The 23,682-nt window shown below is 47.8% G+C and overlaps 1 protein-coding gene across 1 annotated transcript; it reads right to left on the bottom strand.

Annotated features, from left to right (window-relative positions):
• Positions 1-3,051: 3,051 nt before the first annotated feature.
• TCF25 (TCF25 ribosome quality control complex subunit) lies at positions 3,052-22,509 on the bottom strand. Its single transcript, XM_083513636.1, has 18 exons — positions 22,210-22,509; positions 20,546-20,695; positions 20,029-20,103; positions 19,485-19,618; positions 16,885-16,950; positions 15,158-15,240; positions 14,159-14,289; positions 11,008-11,107; positions 9,618-9,711; positions 9,264-9,356; positions 8,866-8,971; positions 8,308-8,467; positions 7,548-7,635; positions 6,731-6,889; positions 6,206-6,296; positions 4,840-4,919; positions 3,768-3,840; positions 3,052-3,292 (listed from the first exon to the last, which is right to left on the bottom strand). Exons 1-18 carry the CDS (start codon positions 22,420-22,422, stop codon positions 3,128-3,130), a joined length of 2,061 nt encoding a protein of 686 aa, XP_083369762.1. The 5' UTR covers positions 22,423-22,509; the 3' UTR covers positions 3,052-3,127.
• Positions 22,510-23,682: the final 1,173 nt, after the last annotated feature.

The following is a 23,682-nucleotide window of genomic DNA, read 5'->3' as shown; positions in this document are numbered from 1 at the left end:
GCAACAGCCACTGTCCCTCTGAAAATATGAGAGCAATCATCTGAATCAAGCTGTAGCACTAACCAAACTACTCCAGTCCTGTGCAAGGTGGAGGAGTAGAATAAAGACATGGGAGGTTTTATGCTCCTTCCACTTCTTGTTTTCAGTCTTTGCAAGGAGAATCCCTAACCAGGCATGTGGTGTGTGTGTGTAAGAAACAGCTGCAATTTAAGCAGGCCCTTGGACTCCCATGGGTTCAGTTGGTTGAGGCGTGAGGTTGGCGTCCTGCCCTTTGGAAGCTGTACAGACACTATATCCCCATAAACATGGCCTGCTCTGTAACTCACCTCTCCCTACAGACACTAGCAAAGCAGTGGCACACTAGACCAGCTCCCAAGTTTCAATTAAACAGTCCAAGCTAACCTCCTCTATCAGCCCACAAAAGGCCAAGCCAAATGTTGATGCAAGAGGATTCTGATCCCAATTCTTCCCCAAACCAAAGAGGCTGCAGCTGCCAGTTAGAGTCATTTCATTGCTCTCGCCCTTCCAGTGTCAGCTGGAATAGTCCTGAAGTCAGTATTCATAGCAGGGGCTTGATGTGCTCTTAAATAGAGGGTATCTGCCAGGCACTCCAGAATGAGTCATACTGAAAACCAACCTCTGAATGTCTGCAATGAAAATAAGTATCTTTATCATGAATAATTAACATTTTAAAAAATACTTTGCCTAATTAATCAGGTGCCGTGTTTTCAGTCAATCAAAAGGTTTTTAATCAGCTAATCAACCACTCGGTGCGGCCCTAAAACACTGGCATGGGGTTGCCTGGCTGGGAGCAGAGCCTGGTGGCTGAGCCGGGAGAGAAAATACGTTTTGTAACCATCCTCTTTTTGGCGGATGTCTTCATGCCTCTAAGCCAGCAACCGGCCAAGAGTTCTATTTACAGCTTTATCAATGAGGCCTTTGAGAGTCAAGCCAGAGGCAGCACTTCAAAGTGTGAAGAGAGGAGCAGATGCACCATGTCTGCCTTGATGCCAAGAGAGGCGGGCAAAACACAGTCCCAGCCCCTGCCACTCCTGTTCAGGAGGCATCTGATCCGAGGCTGCAAAGCCAGGGCCAATAGTCAAGCATGCCCAGTGCAGAGGCCAGCCTGCTGGAAGGTTTGGTTGCCACAGCAGAACTCAGTCAGAATGCAGTTGTTTCTGCTACAACTACTAGGGGAGCAGAAATAATGCAGGACAGCTCCAGAGTGAGGTTTGGGTGGGACTGTGGGTGCTGGTCCCTTGAAGAAAGAAGAGACTTGGGGTTTGCACCCACTAGAGGGGGCTGCCAGTCACCCACTCTGCTGCAGGAAAATATTGAGGGGCTCACACTGATTAAGCTCCAGGGCAAGTCTGTGGACATTCTCTGAGGGTAGCGGCAGCGGCAGCAGCAGCAACAACAACTTTATCCTCATTATGTTCAGTAGAATCTTGTATTATTTGGTCAAACTCAGAGCATGGCAGCCGCTCCTGCTCGTGTAAATTACATTATCCAGGTGATTTGTGATGTACACTTTGAAGGCGTAAGAGTAAGAGTAAGAGTCTAGGTGCTAACATCCCTTCTGCCAATCCCACAGGTCACAAGCACAGGTGCCCAGAAAGAGCCAAATGACAAAAGATGTCAGCAGATGTCCCAAAAGCATGTTAAGAGCAGGTATGAGGACACATTGGATCAAGGGCACAGTGCTTGAGAAAGGCCTAACCCGCCCCCATTTTCACAATCCGCTCCTTCCCCCTGACAAATACACTTATTAATAAACCTGGGGTGTCATGTAGTGGCGAAACAAGACAGCTACAATCTGGGTACCCGTCTTTTCCCAAAGGAACTAATAACAGCTCTGGGGTGGACAATATGTTCATGATAAAGGTCAGGAAGTGAAAAAGTTTAAACACTTCCTCCCCCAACATCAAGTTTGCTTCAGGCAGCTATTTTTAAACCTTGAATAACAACATGAAGAGACACAGATCTTCTATATCTTGCTTACTTTGATAGAGCAAGTCACTGACAAAGAATTTCTATATCCTCCCTCCCACCCACAAAACATATCTGAATTGCGCTAAAGATCCTTTCTGATTAGCATAACACCTCCAAGAGACTTTAAAACATCCACTAGCCCCGTGGCCTTCAACCTTTCCAAATCCAGGATTCGTCTTTAACCAGAACATTTGGTAACACAATTCCCCCCCCCTCTCTCTCACCGTATAGTTATATGGTGATGCTGCTGCTGTTGCACTATCCCACCTTGGATCAGGCCATGACCTGGTAGTGGGTCTTGATCCAATAGTTGAAGACTGGTGCTCTAGCCCAGTGTTTCCCAAACGTTTTTGGGCAACGGCACACCTGTTAGCCGGAAAAAAATCTCGCGGCACACCACCATTAAAGCCCCGCCCCGTGATGTCAGCGCGCAGCGTCACGCCGGGAGGGACGCACAAAAGTGAAAGTTTTTTCCCTCCCCCTTGCCGGGGTGGGAGGAGGCAGCAGAGCGAGGGCAGCTGAGGCGGCGGCGGCGATAGCGGGCGGAGGAGGGGGCGGCGGCGGGAGTTGCTGCTGCTGTTGTTGCTGCTGCTGCCCGGACATGCCGGCCTCCTCCTCCTCCGCTGTCTCGCGCTCCTCCCTTTTGCGCGCGCTGCCCCGCCGCTCGGCACCACCACCGCGGAGCCGCCCCCGGCTCGCCGCGGATCCTCGCCGCCGCCGCCGCCTCTCACCGCCCGACTCGCCCGCCTTCCTCCCACGGCACACCAGCCGGTGTCTCACGGCACACTAGTGTGCCGCGGAACACCGGTTGGGAAACACTGCTCTAGCCTATGTGGTTTCAGTGGCAGGAGCCACTGAGAAAAGGCAGGCAATTGACACAAAAAATCTCTCTGTCCTTAGGCAGGACAGTTGCATGTTAGCGAAACCTGGATCTCATGAAAGCAACTGTGTGCAGCTTTCAGAGCAAAGGGCCATTTCTTCCCTATCAGTTGTGCCAAGATGATAACCATGCCCTTTTTCTGGTGTGTGCATGTTTAAGGCACAGAGACACTCTACCCCTTTGGCTTATGATTGTTTATTTTGCGGCAAGGGAAGTTACAGAAGGGGCGGAAAGGAAGTTCTGGGGTGCAAGGGCCTAGTCCCACTCTCCCCCATCCCCCTCGGGGTTGTCGTCCCGTGGTGGCTCCTGGAACTGGATATTTGCCAGCATGTCCCGCATGGCTGCCATCAGTCTGTTCACACCTTGGTTCAGATTCTGTCCTGCACCCGGCTCTTCCTCTCCACCGGCTCTGACTTCTCCCTGAAACACAGCACAGGGCAGGGAGTTATACAAGGCAGCTTGACTGGAAGAGGTGCTGGGCACTGAAGGAGAACCAGCCCAGTCTTTGGGGTCCTCAGAAGAAATGCTAGAAAGAAGCTTATCTCGGTCTCTTTGCTGAAAATTCTCCACCTCTTCTGCTCCTTAGAAATACCATACACTTAGGGAGGAAGGCCTGGGCACTCCAGTCTTCTCAGTGGGAGAACCTGGCAGACTGGATTGTAGAAGCACACTAGATGGGGCTGATGGGAGTTGGATCAAGCAAAAGAGGGACCATCTAGTCCAGCCTCCTGTTCTCACAGTTGCCAACTTGGTGCCCATTATGGGAAACCTGCAGGCAGGACCCAAGTGCAAGAGCACTCTCCCCTCCTGCCGTTCCCAGCACCTAGTACTCAGAAGCATGCAGCCACTCAACACACCTGCCTTACCTTGGCCAGTCATTTCACACTCAACATACCTGCAAGTTGAAGTTTGGCAAGAGTGAGCGAAAGAAGAGAGATAAAGTGCTTTCATTGGCTGGATGGGTTGCCCTGGGAAAAAAAGAGAAAGTCTGGTCACAAATGGACCTCCTCCTCTTTCCTAGGAGAGCGGGCACGTCATGGCACTTCATGAGCCAGGGAGCGTGCAATTTTGGACTACTATCCAGAAAGACAGTCTGGTGCAACGGATCTTAATGCTGGGCTAAGCTAAGACTCTGGTTCCAATCCCCACTCAGCTATGAAACTCACTGGGTAAACTTCAACCAATCACAGGGGCAAGAGGCCGATTTTGTGTCATCTGAACTGTTTGGAGGACCGGTGGGATACAAAAGGCAAAGTAAAAAGAATAAATAGTTGGCCCCCTGCGTGGGAAGAACAAAGTGAGATGGGGAAGGGTGGGTGGGTCTTTGATGCACTGAGAAGGAGATGGACCACAGCTTATGAGCAAAGTATGTACTCTGCAGGCAAAAGGCCCCAGGTTCCATCCCTGTTATCTCCAATAGGAGGTGATGGGAAAGAACATTCTCTACCCAATTCCCCAGAGCACCTCTGCTACTCAAGAAGACAATAATGAGTGTGATGGGCAGGTAGGCTGGCCTGGAATAAGGCAGCTGACTGGTGTCCATTGGGACTAAGAAGCAGGGAGACCAAGAGGAGCCAGAGTTAAGTGAGAGGTGGAGCCAACTAATTCTAGCTTTTTAGTTTTGTCCCCATCCTTCTCCTTGCTGAGTTCTACAAGGGCAGAATTGAGGCTGAGGAGGAGAAAGCTGACAGGCAGTGACACCTGTTGGACTGGTTGTAAGTAAACGGGGGAGATTACTGAGGGAAAACCGAGAATGGTGGAGCAGTGCCCCATTTGCCCTAACGGACCAGCTTCCACTGCCTGTATAAAAACTCATAAACACAATGCATGTTTAAAAGATTCAGAGAACTGGACCACTTCTGGTCCTTCCTGGGGTTTTTTGTCTACCCCAGGCTGACACAGATCTAAGTAAATATCCAAGCTACTGAATTGGATGGAGGTGTGCAGGAAGCAGCAACAGGTGGTACCTTTCTGGCCTTGTGTACGAAACAATGGAGTCCAGAGGCGGCAGGGGGTCAAACCCCATTATCGGCTGGGAGGTCACTTCCTTGAGAGAGGGAGGGAAATGGAATCCAGGTCAGAACTCATCACCATCTTTGTATTTAGTTGTAGCATTTTTTTACCCTGCTTTTCAGCAAATAGGCTCCTAGAGCAGCTTACAGAAGAGCAGTAACTAACAAGACAATCCTTGTCAGTAGGCTTACGGTCTAAAATACATGTACCCAAAGGGAAAAGAGAAGCAAATTCAGGCACCCCTTCTTAAAAATTAAAATATTTGTTCCCACAATGGCCAGGTTGAGTGGAAACAGTTCAGGGAGAGACGCCTGATGTAGCTGATCTCTGGGCAGAGCCGATGGAGTGGCCCTGCTTTGCTTCCCTCCCTTTGCTGCTTCCTACTGGATTACTTCCTACTGGGAATGCGGGTGGCGCTGTGGGTAAAACCTCAGTGCCTAGGACTTGCCGATTGCATGGTTGGCGGTTTGAATCCCCGCGGCGGGGTGCGCTCCCGTCGTTCGGTCCCAGCGCCTGCCAACCTAGCAGTTCGAAAGCACCCTTAAGTGCAAGTAGATAAATAGGTACCGCTTTATAGCGGGAAGGTAAACGGCGTTCCGTGTGCTGCTCTGGTGCCAGTTCGCCGGAGCAGCTTCGTCACGCTGGCCACGTGACCCGGAAGTGTCTGCGGACAGCACTGGCTCCCGGCCTCTAGAGTGAGATGAGTGTGCAACCCTAAAGTCTGTCAAGACTGGCCCGTACAGGCAGGGGTACCTTTACCTTTTACTGGATTACTTATAAAGTGCCAAATATGCACTAGGTGCTGCACAAAAAAACATACAAAAACAGGTTCCTGCCTGTAGGCTTACAATATAGAAATATGAGACAAAAGAAGAAGGGAACTTTGTACAAGCTGGGAGAACTGTGAAAGAAAAAATGTGGCTGCTCTCAAGGTGGTGGCAGATGCAGCCCTGGGATGGCTAGCAAGGCCCCTTGTGGGTGGGAGGGGCCTAAATGGCAGTAGAGCTGATAAGCTTGCTATACTGACGAGAGGCACAGTGCACACTTGCCATGCAGAAGGTCCCAGACATTCCCATTAAATGGTATCAGGCAACAGTGCTGGGAGAAGCCTCTGCTCTCCAGTTAACAACACTGTGCAGGATGGGCCATTGCCAGCTCAATACCAGCCAGCTCCTTATGCCCAAAGAACTGTGATATGGGAGCCCAGAAAGGCCATATTGAGCAGAATCAGAAGAAGGAAGAGATACCGACAGGATATGCTCCCCATAAAAAATAGGTTTGTGAGGGGCAGCTATGCCCCTGCCCCATCCATTCTCTCACCGGAGGCAATGCTGCTGTGGCTTCCCTTATCTCCGAGAGGATCACATGGCGGTAGACATTCCTGGGAGCGTTCTGGTACCTTGCCTTTCGCCTAAGGGCCAAAAATATTTCAGAGAAGTGGCTCTAATTTGCTATATGCATCCCTCGGAGCTCTCTTTCCCAGCCACACGTAAGCAAAGGCCTCCTCTGCAGAAACACATTGGCACCCAGGACTGCTCACAGATTGCCAGAATCCCCCAAAAGTAGCTGCATTCAGTCAGCCCAGTTAGCAGTTCTTGACATGATAGCTTCAAAAAGGTTTCTTTCCCGGCCACCCTCAAATTAGCTGGCACATCTAAGCAGGCACCAAGCACAGCCCACTGCCCAGCTATGTCTCTCCCCCACCCCCTGGTTGTTGAACGCTCTCTTCTCTCAACAGGAGGGTAACAGCATGCAGGAGCCAGCAGAATATGGCAGGGAATGCTTGGAGCCAGAGCGGGAATGAATTCTGCCCGCCATCATCCTGGAGCAGGTGCAGAGACTCACTTCTGCTCAGCCTCCTCCAACATTGGGTCCTTGGCATCCACTATCCGCAGCACCTCATGCACGTTTGTTTCGAGCCAGGCCATGACAGCCGGGTCCTTCCAGAGGGAATGGGTCCTCCCAAGATAGAGGGCAACCAGCTGGTTCAGCACAGGGGGCGAACTGCAGAGGGGAAACGAGACACCTTTAAACATGGCAGCTTAAAGCATTTTGCTGCCTTAGAGGTAGACTTGCTGAGGGCAAGTCCTCACAGGAAGAGAAACGAGAGCAGAAGGCCTCAGTTCCACTACTAGGCATCAAGGCTGATGAAGACAGCGGAGCTGAGCCACCCAATAAGGCACTTTCACTTTTAGCAGGGCACATTACACTTTTATTCTGCCCTTGTCCTGGGGGGAAAGGCCAGAGTCAGAAGTCATCCTTATGTCCATTCCATAGACTGTGACCTGCCCCTCCGACACTGTAGCAACAACAGACCAGACAGTCTTGAACCAGAAACGTGCCCAGCCTCTTTGCTGTAGAGATCCCTTGACGCTTGCTGAAAGCATTAGAAGAAGCTTCTGCTCTTCTGCTGACTGCCATTGGCCCCAGAAACTGACAACACGAGCACCCATGTAAGCAACTGATTCTCAGTTTGACCTGACGTTGCTGACATGCAATCCTCTGGTTCTGATGCTTCCCTTGGTATTCTGAAAAACCTCCCCCCAATCTTGCTAGTACTCAATAAGAAGATTCAGCTGCTGACACCACAAAACGCCTCACTCCATTCCTGTAAGACTTGCATGTTCTTGGACTGCAAAGAGCATTTTCACACACTCCTTACCTCAACTGGGCGTCCAGTCCAAAGAATGCATGGGATGCTACTGTGGAATCTGGCTGCACACTACAGCGATCCAACAAAGGCATAAGAACTGGAAGAGGCATGAAGAGAAAGAAATGAGAGGGAAAGACCTCCAACCGCCACAAATGCTGCTGCACGGGTACTCAAAATGGGTCACAATATTGCTCTGCCTCTTGTTCTTTTATTCCCACCACAGAAACAAGTTCTGAATGAAATAGACTTGCAAGGAGTGAGGTGCCATTAAAACCACACAACAGAACTTTTCCTGGCCCCTAATTATTATTTTTAAGGGGTTTTGTTTGAAGTCGCTGTGAAGGAGCAGAAAGGGTGTGCCTTGTCATGGGTCAGCAGCCCAAACTGGACTCCCTTTGTTTGGAGCAGAAGACATTCCCTGCTCAGCCATGCAAGGCTGTCTTGGCAGACCTTATATCCCTTTGGAGCCTGGGGCTGGAAGGGGAAACTGGGCAGGCCCCTCCCAGGGACGAGGCAGTCACAGCATGATGAAAGGCAGGACCCATGTGCTGCTCCTGGCTAAAGCGTGACAGTGTCTTGAAGGGAAAGCGTGGACAAAGAGGAGACGACCAGTCACGGGAAATCTTGATTAAAGCAACCCAACCCCCCTCTGAGGTTTAGCATTACTGCCCTCCCTGAGCCACCACTGCTGAGGGAATATGAAGGGCTTTATTCACAGCTGCGGCCTTCTGTACACCCATCTTTGAACATTTTACACAGACAGACTCACCATTTGGGAACATGACCAGTGACTGCCGAATGAGGCTGGCAGCTCTTTCGTGGGCTTGGTTGATCTCTGACTCTGGGAGGTCTTCCTGCTGGCTCAGAAAGAAATATGCCAGAGGGACCGAGAAGGCAAAGTTTGGGAGTTGAGACAGGTTCCGATGACCCTAAAAGTGGGGGGCAGGAAGGGGGGGGGAGAAGAGGAAGAGAAGCTATGTAAGTATCTGGTTGACAGCTGAGCTGATTTTTAAGAAACTTGTATCCCATTTTTTGACCCTAAATGGGGCCACAAAGAAAATTACCAGTTAAATGCAACACATTAACAGTCCATAAAACCAAACACGGAAAGTCAACAGTAATTCTAGTGGTAAATTGCATTATAAGAGTTGCTCATGAACAGGCTGCAGTTACGACCAGCTCCAGAGGAATTGGAAGCACCACAGGCTGTGGCCAGAGTGACTCACACCTAATTCTTCTGCAGGTGGTGGGGTGACCTTCTGGCAACTCAGCCAGACTCTTCCGTTCTCAGCACACTTCCTGCCAGGACCACCCACTAGCAACTCACCTCCCACTCCTGAAACATGCGCGTCAGGAAGGCGTACTCTCTTGCTCGTAGCGACAGCAAATCAATTATCAGCAGTATGCACAGCGGGTCATTCTCTGGATCAAGGCTTTGGAGATGGGAGTGGAATTCAAGGGTGGGGAGATTAAAAACCATGTGAGTCTATTGCAAAACCAACCAGCAATAGTCAAGACCAACCAGCAAATTAATCAACCCTTCTCCATGTCTACATAAGGGAGTTAACTGCCCCCTTAAAAACTTTTAGAGAAATTAAGGGCTCAGTATGTAAACACACACCTGCTCAGGGTAGAGGTGGGAGACGGGTGTGCCGGTCAGTCCTCCCACCAAGTCTAAAAGACAGACCAGAGGCCTCAAGCTGCCTTATAAGAACCAGTAGTTACCTCAGAATAAGTTTGCAGAACTCCAGGGCAGTGCGAGGACAACCTCTCCTCTCTAGGAAAATCATATGCTTGAACAGAGCCAGATAGAAGGCTCTGAGAGGAACAGCAAAAAAAGCAAAGATTAATGATTAACAATATAACAACAACAATTCAGTCTGAGCATGGAAAAGGGCATAAACAGAGGCCCACTAATGCAGCTCGAGACAGATTCAACAGGCTTGATCAGCCATGAAGGGCAGCCCATTCCGGTTCGACTCCTTTCCTGGCTTGTGCAAAGAAGTCATCTATCTTTAGAATGAGAAGTCCTGACTGAGCAAGCAAACTCCCATTCGGCACTGTCAATGGGACTCTTACCTGTTCTCTGGCCTCCGGTAGTCCAGTCTGCAGGTCCCGCTGGTGAGGCTGAACATTGGGTGAAAGGCGCACTCCAGGGTGTAGAGGGCTCTTTCTGCAAAAGAGGCACCAAGAATGGGGCATGGCTGAGTCACCTTCTGTAGCCTTTCATGTACTGATTATATTCTTCAAAAACAAGGCGAGGTATTAAATTTTAATACTTTAAGCCCATATGGCTTGGGTGCAGGATACCACCTCCCTACCAACTTGCATGCTGCCTTAGATCGTAATAACTTAAGAAGAGCCTGCCGGATCAGACCGATGGCCCATCTAGTCCAGCATCCTGTTCTCACAGGGCCAGCCTATGGGAAATCAGCAAGCAGGGCTCAAGTACAAGTGCAGTCCCCACTTCTGTGGTTTTCTGCAACTGGTATTCAGCTGTGGTGGACAGGCCTTCCTCCATTTCTAGCACCGACAAAGCAATATTGTAGATTTTTAATGATACTGTGATTTGAACTGTTGCAAGCTGCCTGAGTGATGCAAATGCATTTGAAGTATTAGAACAGAAATCTAATATATACACTATGTAATGTAAACAAACGATGCAATACAGATTTAATAACACACAGTAAGCAAGTTTTCGTGTTGGTTTTTGCTGTTGTGAGTATCATGTTTAGGTGGCAGCAAAAAGGTCAGGCAGAGGTAGCCACAAGAGCAATCCCACTCTGGTCCAAGCTACCTGGGAAATTGGTGTGTGTGTGTGTTCCCTCCTGTAGCACCAGAGCAGGGGTAGCTAACATGATGCCACCTGGATGTTGTAGGCTGCAACTTCCATCATCTCTGACCATTGGTGATGCTGGGAGTTGTGGATCAATAACATCTGGAGGACGCTATATTGGTTACCCCTGTCCTGGAGGCAGGAGACACCACTCATCTTTGGAGTTTTTTTTTAATTGTTAAAATATTGTTATCCCATTTCTCTGTCAAATCAGCATTAACCCAGGTTCCACTAAATGCTAGAAATACTAAAATTAGTATTCTACTGTTGTTGAAATAGCTAGAGTGGAAACATGATGAACTGAAAGGGGACTTCATAGATGAGGTGCCACAGCTGAGAAGGCCCTGTTCCCTTCAAGACTGACTCTAAAGAGGAAGTGGAAGGTGCTTCCTAATCCAGGTGTCCTATGAAACAGTTGCATCCCAGGGGGTGAAGAGCAATGCTCTGGATTACTAGCTGGTGACACATATGGCTCCCACAATTCCCTATTCTGGAAGGCATGGCCCTCTTTAGAACACATGCATCCTTCTAGACTTCCTCCTCCGTTTTGGGGAGAACCATAATTCCATGAGCAGCTCAAGCAATACAGCACAGCCCTCTCAGCTTCTACTTTGGCTGCCCTCAGCTTCTTACCAACAAGGTCTCTGGCCATCTCCTGGTCCTCCTGCATCCGACAGACGTCACTGAGCTGTAAGAGTGAGTCTACATGCGAAGGGTTCATCTGGAGCAAAAGCTGCAAGCAGACAGATGAAGCAAGCATTTTGAAATCTATGATATGGCCATTTCCTTCTCTTCATATTTTATTGATCCGGAGGATGACTTTTCATGAAAACAGCCGGCTACATAATAACAGGCTAGGGAACAAACAATTACTCCAAGATGTGGAACATTCAGTTCTTTGATTGCTCCGAAGTGGTGTATTAAGTGAAATTCCAATGGGCTGCACTTCACCTTGAATGAACTCCCAAGCCCATCAACTGTGAATGGTGCAAGAAAACAGATCTAAGATTAAAGAGGGATCTCCAGGGTGGGGGTGGGGCTGACCAGAATCACTACAAAGTTTTCAGTCAGCCTGATTAGGCACCACCATATACATACAAGACAACGAATTTCAGAACTTGTACTGTGAGGCAGTTGATGACCTGAGGAGTCACACTAGGACATCTTGACTAGTCAATTGGTCAACAAGGGCCTAACCCCTTGGAGTTGAAGGAAGCAAAGGCAGCTGCAGTGTGGTGTGGGGGAGGCACATGCTGGTGGGACAGGACAGGGTCGTACCATGCCTAAGGGGCTGCACACACCATAAGCTTTGATGCCTGCAAATCGCAACCTCAACCCACCCCTATCCCAATCACTATTAGCTGGGAAATAACAGGACCACCCAGCTCTAGTTGTGGGGTATCTGTCTGACCACTTGTAGGCCACAGAATGCTGAACTCAGCAGACATTTGGTCTGACCATGACCCACTGTGCCAAGGCTTGAATTGCGACAACTGAGTGTCATCTGAATTTGCAAAGCTGCAGCTTCTAGCTGCTCCCTTCTGTTTCTCCCCAAGCCAAAGACGCCCATCAAGCACAGATCCCATGCCCAAGCAATGAGTGGTGAGAGTGCAAAGCGTGAGTCTTCCCCAGACAAAGGGTCTTTTATCTAAAAAACAGAACAGTGAAGTTTCAAAGAGCCGTGTTTGCCCTCATCGGGGAAGGGGAAGGGGGGGGGAGGCTGGGGGCTCTCCAAGCTCAATGTCCTGATTATGCTAATATTAGGCCAAGAATGATTTGCCTGCTTTGTGTGTACCATCAAAGTTGTTGCCCAACTTAATTCACCAGGATATGGTCAGTAAAGTCTCAAAGCAGAGCCTGTTCTGCTAAAGTACCAAGAGAAATTAGGCACTCCTTTCTTCAAATCTGGAAAAAGAAGTTTAAAAATAGCACAGCTGCCTATTCAAATCTTGCTTGTTAGAATCCACTCAGCGCTCTCTTTGCTCACCCCCACCTTCTGTCCCAGACAGGAGGGGCGTCCTCAGCCAGGGGCTTGCTTTATGGATGAGTTCATCCAGGTCAACAACAATGGCTGCAAGCCCAATGTGGAAATAAAGTTCCTTTATGACAGGCAGGGCAACCTCTGCGCTGCAGGAGAGCCTTGTTCCACATCAGATTTCTGCTCCATAGAGTAACAGAACAGACTGCCTCTTCCTGAACCAATGACTTCAAGTTACAAGAAAGTAGATTGAGACTAAACACCAGCAAGAACTTTCTGACAGTAAGAGCTGTTTGACAGTGGAGCAGACTCCCTTGGGAGGTGTGGACTCTCCTTCAATGGAGGTGTTTAAGCAGACGTTGGATGACCATCTGTCATGAATGCTTTAGCTGAGATTCCTGCATTGCAGAGGACTGGACTAGATGACCCTTGGGCTTTCGTTCCAACTCTATGATTCCCCACAGGACCAGGAGTACAGACCAAAGCATCAACGAACATAATTATATCGCAATCCCAAAAGTGATTTTTGAATTTTCAGAAAGAGAGATACAAAGGAGGAACTTCCAGCTACCCTCCCACAAAATACAGAGTCAGCCTTTGGAATTCACTGCCTCAGGCTGTTGTGATGCTACCAATATAGCTTGCATTTGGAAAAGGATTAGGTGAAACCATCAGTCACTAGTAGCAAAATCTTCCAAGATACAAAAATGTGGCAGCAGATAATGCTTTAGAAACCCACCACCATCAAGGGTCTCTTTAGTCACTGAACCCTTCAGTCCAAATCTTACAAACATGGGCAAACATTGTGCATAAGATCTGGGCAAAAGGATGCAGGATCTGTGACTATGTTATGTACCGTGAAGGACTAGAGCCCAGAATGCAGCAGGGTTTGCCATCTTTTGTCATATATCTCCATGTAATAAGAAACTCATTGTCCTGTACTCCGAAGGCCAAACTAGACAAGACATTTGCCATGCAGTTTGTTTTCTGCTGTGTTTGAGTTTAAAAACAGAAGGGGAAGGAGCCTTCTTAACCATTTCCCCCTGCCACATTCACAACCAGAATCGCTCACCCACCCATGCCTACGATTCAATTATTCTGTTTGCTGATAGGGAATACCAAAGGAAGCTCCTCGTCAGGTTGTGCAGGGAGAGGAGAAATTATGATCATGACTGTGGCTATGGGGCAAAGGGCTACAATTTGACTTGGCTCCCTGCCCCTGCAAGCCATGGAAAACTACGTGAGCAAAGACACATCTCATTTGGTCCCAAGACATGGCACTTCTTGCCCATGCTGGCCGCAACCACTTTTTCTGATCACCAGAGTGTAAGGACATCACAGTATACATGCCCTGCTTGTGAACCTCCTACAGTGGCCACTGCCAGCCTTGGGTCAGAGCAATTCCAGATGGAATTCTGAGCTACCTGGAGAGTTTGGATTTGATATCCTGCCTTTCAATCCCCTTCAGGAGTTTCAAAGCGGCTAATATTCTCCTTTCCCTTCCTCCCCCACAACAAACACTCTGTGAGGTGAGTGGGGCTGAGAGACTTCAAAGAAGTGTGACTGGCCCAAGGTCACCCAGCAGCTGCATGTGGAGGAGTGGAGACGCAAACCTGGTTCCCCAGATTACGAGTCTATCGCTCTTAACCACTACACCACACTGGCTCATTGCTCTGACACAGGATCGCCTGATACAATACAGGTTGGATTTTCAGAGACCAGGTACTGTCAACAGCAAAAATGGCTGCCATTCTTACAGGTGGGTTCTGATCATTGCAGCAGGGCCTTGTCCGATTGAGAACCTACCACCAGATTGTTTGGATCCATGGACTCCACGGCATCCAAGAACTTGAACTGCACCTGCTGGTATTCTCGATGATGCTCAAATGCAAAGTGTTGTACCCCTCGCTTTGTTTCTAGCAGCGCCATGGATATGCCTAGGCAGAATTGGGGATGGAAAGGGGAGAGAAAGAGGGCTGTTAATGCACGATGCAATATATTTACAGTGCCTAAGGGAACATGCCCAACCCAACAACTAGTTCTGTTAGCTGACTCTCTAAAGCAAGTGCGGGAAACCTTTAGACCAGCCTTTCTCAACCCTGTGTCCCCAAATGTTGTTGGACTTCAACTCTCATCATCGCTGCCCACTGCTCCCACTAGCTAGGGGGAGTTGGAGTCCAACAACATCTAAGAATCCAAGGTTTAGGAAGGCTGCTCTAGATGTTGCTGAACCACAACTCCCATCATTCCCGGCTACTGGCCATGCTTGCTGGGGCTGATGGGAGTGGTAGTTCAGCAACACCTGGGAAGGTCAAAGGTTTCCTGCTCTTACGCCAAAGCAAGGATTCTTGCTTTCTCCAGGCTTAAAAACAAATTGAGGCTCCAAGCAAGCACACAGGCAAAGAAGTGTGGGCAGTCAGGGTTATAGATACTTGGGTAAGGAGATAAATTTTCCTTTCCGACATCTTCCAGAAAGCTAGACTGTGCACAGAGGAAGAGACCTCCTTTTGGTCACAGAAAGAGGAAGGTGGGTGGAGTGACATACAAACACTGCTCCTACATGTTAGCTCAGCACATGGGGGCCTGCTACTTGACATGTGAAGATGTACTTCCTCACATACAAAATAAAGCAGCCTGCCCCAAATTGGCTGGGAATGACGGGAGTTCTAGTCCAAAACATCTGGAGGAAACTAAGTGGAAAGGGAAGATTGCACTAAAGTAACAGCTATGAAGATGGAATCAACACAGGCGTAAAGCCACTGGGAGTGCACAGAGCACCTGAGGGAAGCGGGGAAAGCCTCTCACCTGTTTTGCTATGGCGTGGCCAAGTGTTCTTAGGCACTGTCAGCCATGTGCTGCGGACATACTGGCGCTGCCTCTGCCGTGGCCTGCAGAAGATATAGAACGTGGAGAGTGAATGCAAGACCAATGAATACCACAAGGTTTACCACAGTGACACAGACAGAGACACATACACAAACAGAGACACTCAGGCAAAATAAAATAATAACAATAATAATAATTATTTATTATTATTTATACCCTTCCCATCTGGATGGGTTTCCCCAGCCACTCTGGGTGGCTTCCAACAAAATATTAAAATACAATGTTATTTTAGCAGAACAGATGAAAATTACTTTTGATATTTATTTTATTTATAAAATTTATATCCCATTCTTTAATGCAAACAATCTCAGGGTGGCCACATTCCAATAAAACAATAAAAATACACACAGTAATCCCCCCACAATAAAACATTAAAAACAGAACAAAAAATGCAATTTTCAATCTGCTCCATATGATGGCTCAGCATTTCATCTCCTATCCAGATTTCCAATGAGCCCTGTCTTAAGGGGCATTTATTTACCTGAGCCCTTATCTAATTTCCAGATTGGTCTTCTAGTCCACATAGCTGATGGCTACATTTGGAGCATTCTTTTACCATGAAAGGACTCTGTCATGTGACTGACCTGCCCTGGCTTCCTCCTGTGGTTACCTAATGTGTATCATAAATATATTCTGGTACCGGCCACTAATAATGAACCACACATTATAGATATTACTGCAATTTTTAATGCTATTTTTGTGATATACAAATAACATGAGAAGGGAAAAAATGCAATCTGGTCTCTCAGAATTAGGAAGGTCAGATATCATCTCCTTCCCACCTAACTAGAAAGCCATCTTTTTCATTAGCAGACTTCTCTCTGTTTCTGCCTTTCCCCACCTGTTGCCTCCCACAACCCCCATCAGCCCCAGTCAGTACAAGTTTGCTGACTGGGGCTGATGGGAACTGTAGTCCAAACCAGGGCACCAGGTTAGTGAAGGTTGCTCTACACTTTGCTGTGCTCTGCCAGTAGTTGCCGCTATCTTGCTGAAGCAAACAGCACTATAAGCACCAACTACTAGCACAGCACAAAAAATTACAAAATGCACCAAAATGAAGCAAACACCCACAAGATCTCCCACGTAGAGAGGAAACTTAAACAAGTCTGACGCTGCAAACTGCTCACGCGCTCTTTGTAAACAAACCAGAGAGTCATACTGGGACCATGGCTCCTGAACCTTCAGATATCTGTGTTGGCTCCCTGCCCTCCTGAAGAAATTATAGGCTGCTTCCTGCACTTGGAACAGCAGCATAATCATGGTTCAAAGTCACCACCATGTCCTCCTTCCTACCACATCCAAATGACCTACAAGTACTCGTCCGCATCCGGGCCCCTCACACTTGTAGGCTGGGCTTTAAAGAGATTGTTTAGATTAGCACAAAGGGTTAAAAACTGACACTATCTCTAAGGAAACACTGAAGCTATTGTGCTGAGGTCCCATTTCCCTCGTCTTCAGCATGTCTGAGATCTCCACAACATCCCTTGTCTCAGAGACAGTCGAAAAAATGGAGTGTTAAGCAAGAGGCATTCAAAGTTCCTCAGCTTAAGCAAAAAGTATGTTTTTATAGGACAACTGGCAGATGCTTTAGTCTCCCACAGGACCTAACTAAGCACATGCTTCACACTTCTAGAGTTTGAACTTACCTCTGATCACCAAGAACTGCTCGGGCCCCAAAATATCTCTTCAGCTCTGTTTCTGGATTCAAGTTCCTGGGAAAAAATTGTAATACAAATCAACCTATTTATTTATTTATATTAATTATATACAAAGAACAAGAAAGAGGTCTGTGCCCTGAGAAGCTTACAATCTAAAATTCAGCAGCAGGTGGGGAGAGCGCTGTGGTGCTCAGGTCCTGCTTCTGGGCATCTGACTGGCCACTTTGAGAACCAGACAGGCCTTTGGCCTGCTCCAAGAGGGCTCTTCTTATGCAACAGGAGAAGGAGCAGAGATGGAGCCAGAGGCAGCCGGGTGACAAACACCAATTTGTTTCAGTTTGCTTAGGCGTAAGTCAGGGACAGGAAACCCATGGCTCTCCAGATTGCTGGCCAATGGTCATGGATGATGGAAGCTGGAGTTCAGCAACATCTAGAGGGCCACAAATTCTCCTATCCCTGATGAAGATGTTCTGGGAGACAGATTCACGCTTACAGGAAGGGAGACATGGCAGAGTCCTTCCCCAAAAGGTATATTCAGCAACCCCTTTGCTGAAACACCCAACGTAGCCTTACATTTCTTTCCATACCTCTTCTGAGTGTTTCACTTATCTCTACTACTGGAGGAGCAGAGGCTATATTTAAAAGGGCAGAACCAATAAGGACTACAGTAAACAAACACAGCAAGAAGCAGGGCAGCTTAATACTGTATTTTCATCTCACCACTCCTTGCCCTTTCAGTATTGCTACAAAATAGCTTCTATACAGAAAATGCTAATACTGCCCTCTCTTGATCAAACAGTGCAAGACATCTAACACACCACTAAACTGCCAGCAATCCTACAAGCAACTGTAAACAGGGCTGGAATTCAGTTGCACTTTCTGAAATACAGTGCAGAATTCTGATCTCTCAGAATGTAACCCTCTGTTTTGATCCAAATATATTTCTGACCCCTGTTGTGGAGAAAGGTTTGAAATACACAGGCAGGTCCACTACCCCCGCCCCCCAAGTGAAAGGAGGGCTTAAGGCAGACATTTCAATGGTCAGAGTGAAAATGGTGCGTCATTCATGTAAAATGCTGCAGTAATAATAAACTGAGGGAAGCTTGTAATTTGATCTGCCCTTCTACATAACACATGCTTTTCAGCTTTTCATACACTAAGTAGAATAGAAGCATTGCCACCTGATCCCACCCCCACTCATCATGCCACCTCCACCTCTTTCCCCCTTTTCTTCCTAATGTTACACTAATGTCTCAGCAAATGAAACTGGTCTGTAGACAATGTAACTGGAAAAAGAGACATTGCACATAACTTTTGTAAACCAAGAAATCTTTAATAAAAATATGTTCGTTTGTTTTTTAAAAAGTTCAGTTTTTCCACAGACTTTTGAGAAGTTTTACCAAAAACTAGTGGGGGGACTATTGAGAAGTGCATGGAGTCTGGGGAGAAGCAAAAGCTGAAATAGGAAGAGGCAAGACAATTTAGCCACCAGAGAAGGTGAAGAAGAGATGCTCAAGCTCCATTGTTCAATTATTGCCTACCACAACCACTTCCACTTCTTGAGGATACACCACACATGTATGATTTTAAAAGACAACAATTCATTGTATTTGCATTGAGCTTCCTGTGAGGCATGCGTTATTTTCTGGAAGGGACAAACACACACACACACACGGAACATCTACTGAGCTGTTTCAGCTCTCCCTTCCCAGGTGTAACTTGACAGGCCAAGGATTTGGAGACACTGTTGTAGCAGCAACACAGGAGGTGCAAGAAGTGCTGGTTGGTATAGCTGGAGGACATGCCCTTAAGTCAAGAATATGCAACATGGTGCCCTCCAAATGCTGCAGACCACAGTTCCCATCAGCCCCTGATAGTATGGCCAATACTCATTGAGATGCTGCAGTCCACAACATCTGACGGGTACTACCTTGACTATAATATGCTGCCATCTAGCATGGACTCCTACTCCCCACAGCAGCAACCAGGTCCTTCTCCAATCTCTTTAATAGTTTACAAAGCAGCAAATGGGAAAATCTAAGGTAGGTGGCAAAACATGCCTCAACTCCCAGACACGAGTTGCTCACTGAGCCTGATTGTTTTCCCCATTCATCTTTGGGGAAGACATACAGTCTGCATGCTGGAAGGTACTTTGTTGGCAAATAAAGAGCAAGTTCCAGAAACTCCAGATATCAAAACCTCCACAGCACGCAGAATACATGTGGATGTGACAATATAAAACAGGGACTTCATTAGGAAGATAAAGGACTTCTGTGAATGGTGTCTAAATGCAAAACAAATGGAAAAAAGGAAGCAACAAAAGCTCTAACAGTACTCTCTAAAGCAGAGGAGGAAACCTGTGACCACTGAGCATGGCCAATGGTCAGGGATGCTGAGAGCAGTAGGCCAGCAACATATGGAAGGCTGCAGCTTAGCCACCTCGGTTCTAAAGCAAAAGTACTTTTGTGCAGGAATTTTGGTTCCTCCCACAAACATTCCACAAGCCACAGACTTCATTTGGTCAACATGCTCCCAGTCCCAAGTGTCCCTAGGTTAGGAAAACGCCTTCGTAAGACTCGGCTTCTTACCTGTGCTCTATGTAGAGCAAAGGCCGATGGTCCGTGATAACTGTGCTCTGGCTCTGGCAAGGTGGCCCATTGGAGTTCTCAATCCTCACAAGGATGCTTTCAATGTCTTCTGCATCGTCCTCATCTCCAGGGCACTGTTAAGAAACATGAAAGTTTACAAGGAAAGCTGCAATATTCTGAGATTCAGCCCCTGATAAAGGAGCTGTCTGTAATGCCTTCCACGTACCCAAACATACTGCTTTAACTTGTCCTAGCACAAATTTCTTCACCCTCTTTTACTAATATGGTGTGGCTGTGTGGCTGTCATGACATCTAGTCTCTGTTCACTACATCTAGCTGGTCACCTTTCACTGGGGCTGGAATTACGTTCCCACCACATTTTAAAGAGCCAATTCTACACAAGGGTATATAAATATTTCAAATCCCAAGGGGGCCAGGAGGGTAGGATTCATCCAGCCCTGTCTTATCCTTCCTATATGCATTAGCCAGCCTCACTTGGCATCCCCCTCTGGGTGCTAAACCCACAAACCTAGTTCATATTTACCAGAGACTCGCCAGATGCATTCTTCTTATTCTTTCTTTTTTTCTTTTTCTTTCGTGATTTGTTATTTGAAATAGGCTTTTAAAAATAGAAGTGAATGGTACAATTAAGATATATATATTGCAGCATCAAACCAGAAGCAGAAACATAACTAAGGGATCTAGTCCTGAGAAAAACTTCAGCATTACTTCAGCATTTCTTTTTAAATAAATCATCTCTTGATTCACACATTCTAACACACAGGACACATTTGCATAGTGGCTATCCTAGGAATTAGATGCAATCATGTAGCACATCTGACTCCTGAAAGTAAAGTTTGTCAGGAGTTTATGTCACAGCAGTCTTCCTGCTGTCACTGCTTCTGCTTCCAAGAAGCAGAATCTATACAGCCTCACATTATATGTATAAGGGTTTCCCAAGGAAAGAGCACCCTGCCTTTTCCAGGGATACATCTGGGGCACTCACTACTCTTTTACACAGTTATGTGTGTTACTGTCCCAGCTGCCTATAGGGTACTTGCCATCTGGTCCGGTTGCTCTGTCTTGTCTCCTTCTCTCTGCCTGTCAGTCTTGAGACTTTCTTTGTTCCCTGTGTCACCCTCCTCCTGCAGCCTGGAATCATCTTTGTCCTCTTTAGATGCTACATCATCCTCTGCTTCTTCATTGGTTATCTGTGCAGGTAAAAATTAGTCCAGTTGAACAAACAGGACACATTCCCTAATCATTCCGTGAAATAAAAGCACAGGTTATTTTTGTTTCATTTTGCAGAATAGCAGAATAATGCAGAGGTATGGATTCTTTCACTTATCATATAAAAGGGAAACACCACAGCCTGGTGATAAGTCATGCTTTGATAGATAAAACCACAAGTTCAGTTTCTTGTAAAACACACTTTAGAATGCAGGGCCAGGAAAGCCCTCTGGTTTGATGCTTCAGAGAGCCACAATCACTCAGAGTAGACATTACTGGGCTAGACAGACCAATGGCCTGATTCTATATATGATGGCTTTCCAAGTTTATAAAACGGGGGGAAGGAGAAGAAAAGAGATTAAATGGGCCCATTTCTTTTTCTCTCTCCCTTATAATATTAGAATGCAGGGCCAGGAAACAAAGCTGACTAGCAGCAGTCACAGGAAAGTGCATTTCATGCAATGGAGAAATTAACTTCATGTCACCACACAATATTTGCCAATAGCTCAGCTTGCTTTAATAAAGCAACTTCATGGCACATTAGACAACTTCATGGCACATAGAGCTCCCAATACAAAGTCATTTTGGGGGTGGGAGGGAGGGGGACTGTTGCCTTCAGGTCCTACTTCTAAACTTCCCAAAAGCATTTGCTTGGTCACTATGGGGAACAGGATGCTGGACTACATGACCTTAGGGCTGATCAGTCAGGAAATTCTGATTTGCTATGACAGCTAGGGACGCAGCCTAGGGCTTGCCGATCAGAACGTCGGCAGTTCGAATCCCCACGACGGGGTGAGCTCCCTGCTCCTGCCAACCTAGCAGTTCGAAAGCACGTCGAAGTGCAAGTAGATAAATAGGTACCGCTCTAGCGGGAAGGTAAACGGCTTTTCTGTGTGCTGCTCTGGTTCGCCAGAAGTGGCTTAGTCATGCTGGCCACATGACCCAGAAGCTGTACACCAGCTCCCTTGGCCAATAAAGCGAGATGAGCACTGCAACCCCAGAGTCGGCCATGACTGGACCTAATGGTCAGGGGTCCCTTTACTTTATGACAGCTAGCAGTGGAACCTCCACATACTGCGAGGGTATTCAACTGAATACCATTTGCTGGGGTAGGGAGAACATAAGAAGTGCCTAACTGCTGGATCAGGCCAAAGGGCCATCTAGTACAACATTTCTCTTTTCACGATGGCCATCAAGAGGCCTATGGGAAGCATGCAAGTAGGACCTGAGCTTAACAGCAACTCTCTCAACTGGCATTCAGAAGCATAAACTGCCTCCAACCGTGGAGGATAAATAAAATGCCTGCTGCCTGCCATCACGCCCTGCTGCTTCTGAGCTTCTTGGAAACATCTGCCAGGCTACTACGGGAAAGCAGCGGAAGCTGAAGCGGGCGGTGGGCCTTTGCCTCTTCTTCTCCTTCTTCCTGAGCCATTATGGCAAGCCTCCTCCCGCTTCAGGGCCACACTGGCGGCAGCTCGGCAGACCCGACCCTCACCAGCTCGAAGAGGTTGGTGACCCGACCCGCCGGCTCCTGCCGGGGCCGCCTCCTGCTGCCTCCAGCCCCCGACAACGACGGCACCTCGCCTCCTCCTCCACCTCCTCCGTCCTCTTCCTCCTCCTCCTCGCCGCCGCCTCCCACATCGAGGCCTCCCAGAGGCGACTGCCCCCGCGACTCCCCCCTCAGCCTCCTCAAGGCCCGTCGCGACATAATAGAACCGTAGCACCCCGGGCAAGAGAAGCCGACGGACCGGAAGCCGCCTGGAGGACCCGAAAGAGAGCAGAGGCGCTTCTTCGTGACGTGTGCGCGCCGCTGCCCGAGAGGACGCCTCTGACGAGCCGGACGGCTCTGCGCATGCCTCGCTTGCCTGCGCGGTCGTTATATTTGATGCCAGCAGGAGCGTGCGGCATAAGTCGCGGCTGCAGAGCAAAGCCTTCCCCTCGGGCTGCGTGTGCGCAGGTCCTCGATTCCAGCTGGAATTAAGAGCGAAGGAAGAGCCTCTTGGATCCGGCCATCCCTCATCCAAGCTCTCGCAGCGGCCAACCAGTTGCCTGAGGGAGACCCGCACCAGAGCGCTCTCCCCTCCTGTGGTCTCCAGCAACTGGTATTCAGAAACATCGCTGCCTCCGACTACGGATAGGGAGCCTAGTCGTCGTGGCTCGTAGCCGTCGATAGCCGCGCCCTCCATGAATGTGCCTAATTCTCTTTTAAAGCCACCCAAGTTGGGGTGGATATTGAGATTGAGGACAAGAAAGGAGCATCGTTCTCTTGTATCTGGACCTTTGACTGCTTGCTTTAATATGGTTATAACTGCCATTGTGGAAAAGATTACTCATCAACTGAAACGCAGGCAAGGTCAAACAAAACTAAACTCTATATTTGGCCTTCTATTAATTTAGTTGGCTTTCCAAAGAAACTACCCATTCAAGCTTGGGAAATGTAGCAGCATGTATAAATACCACAGTGGTCATGCATATTCCGTTGTTGTTGCTGCTCTTGTTTTTGCCCCCTGAGCTACAGAGTGCAGTAAATTGGGTGATAGGCAATCTCTTACACTTCTAAATGAAGTAACAGTGCCTAACAGTGATTTCTATTTTATCAAAATGCTATTTCAGATTTTTGCTATCACACTCCTTGTAATTGGGAGACACTGTAAAAAGGAAAATGGCAATAAAAATATTTAGGACTAAGAGAATAGAAATTACCTGTTTGGATTATTGCTTTGTTATTCATCCTGGACTTTGTTGCATATACAGTATATGCACACCTGGAAGCCACTTCAGTTTCTAGAGAAAAAGCTGTCACTCAGGTAGGAGATCTCAGCCTCTGACATCATGAAGGTGTGAAAGAGAACAACAGAATCTGGCAGTCTTGGGTCTGGAGCTGGGAAGAGGTGTAGAGACCTGACTTGCTCACTGAGAATCCAAAGTTACAGTATTGGGGAACAGGATTTCTTGGAGTCTTAATGCT

This window comes from Podarcis liolepis (assembly GCF_965112155.1).
Source record: "Podarcis liolepis genome assembly, chromosome: 7".
Taxonomy (NCBI): domain Eukaryota; kingdom Metazoa; phylum Chordata; class Lepidosauria; order Squamata; family Lacertidae; genus Podarcis; species Podarcis liolepis.
This window is presented reverse-complemented; position numbering and strand designations above follow the sequence as displayed.

Bases quoted from the DNA above. Each gene is read 5' to 3' on its own strand.
- TCF25 (XM_083513636.1), bottom strand. From the start codon at position 22,422: ATGTCGCGACGGGCCTTGAGGAGGCTGAGGGGGGAGTCGCGGGGGCAG. The intron at 20,104-20,545 runs GCAAGTACCCTA...TATTTTTAAAAG, and splicing joins CAGAGCAACCGGACCAGATG to CCTATTTCAAATAACAAATC. The intron at 3,841-4,839 runs GTACCACCTGTT...TTTTTTTCCCAG, and splicing joins TCGTACACAAGGCCAGAAAG to GGCAACCCATCCAGCCAATG.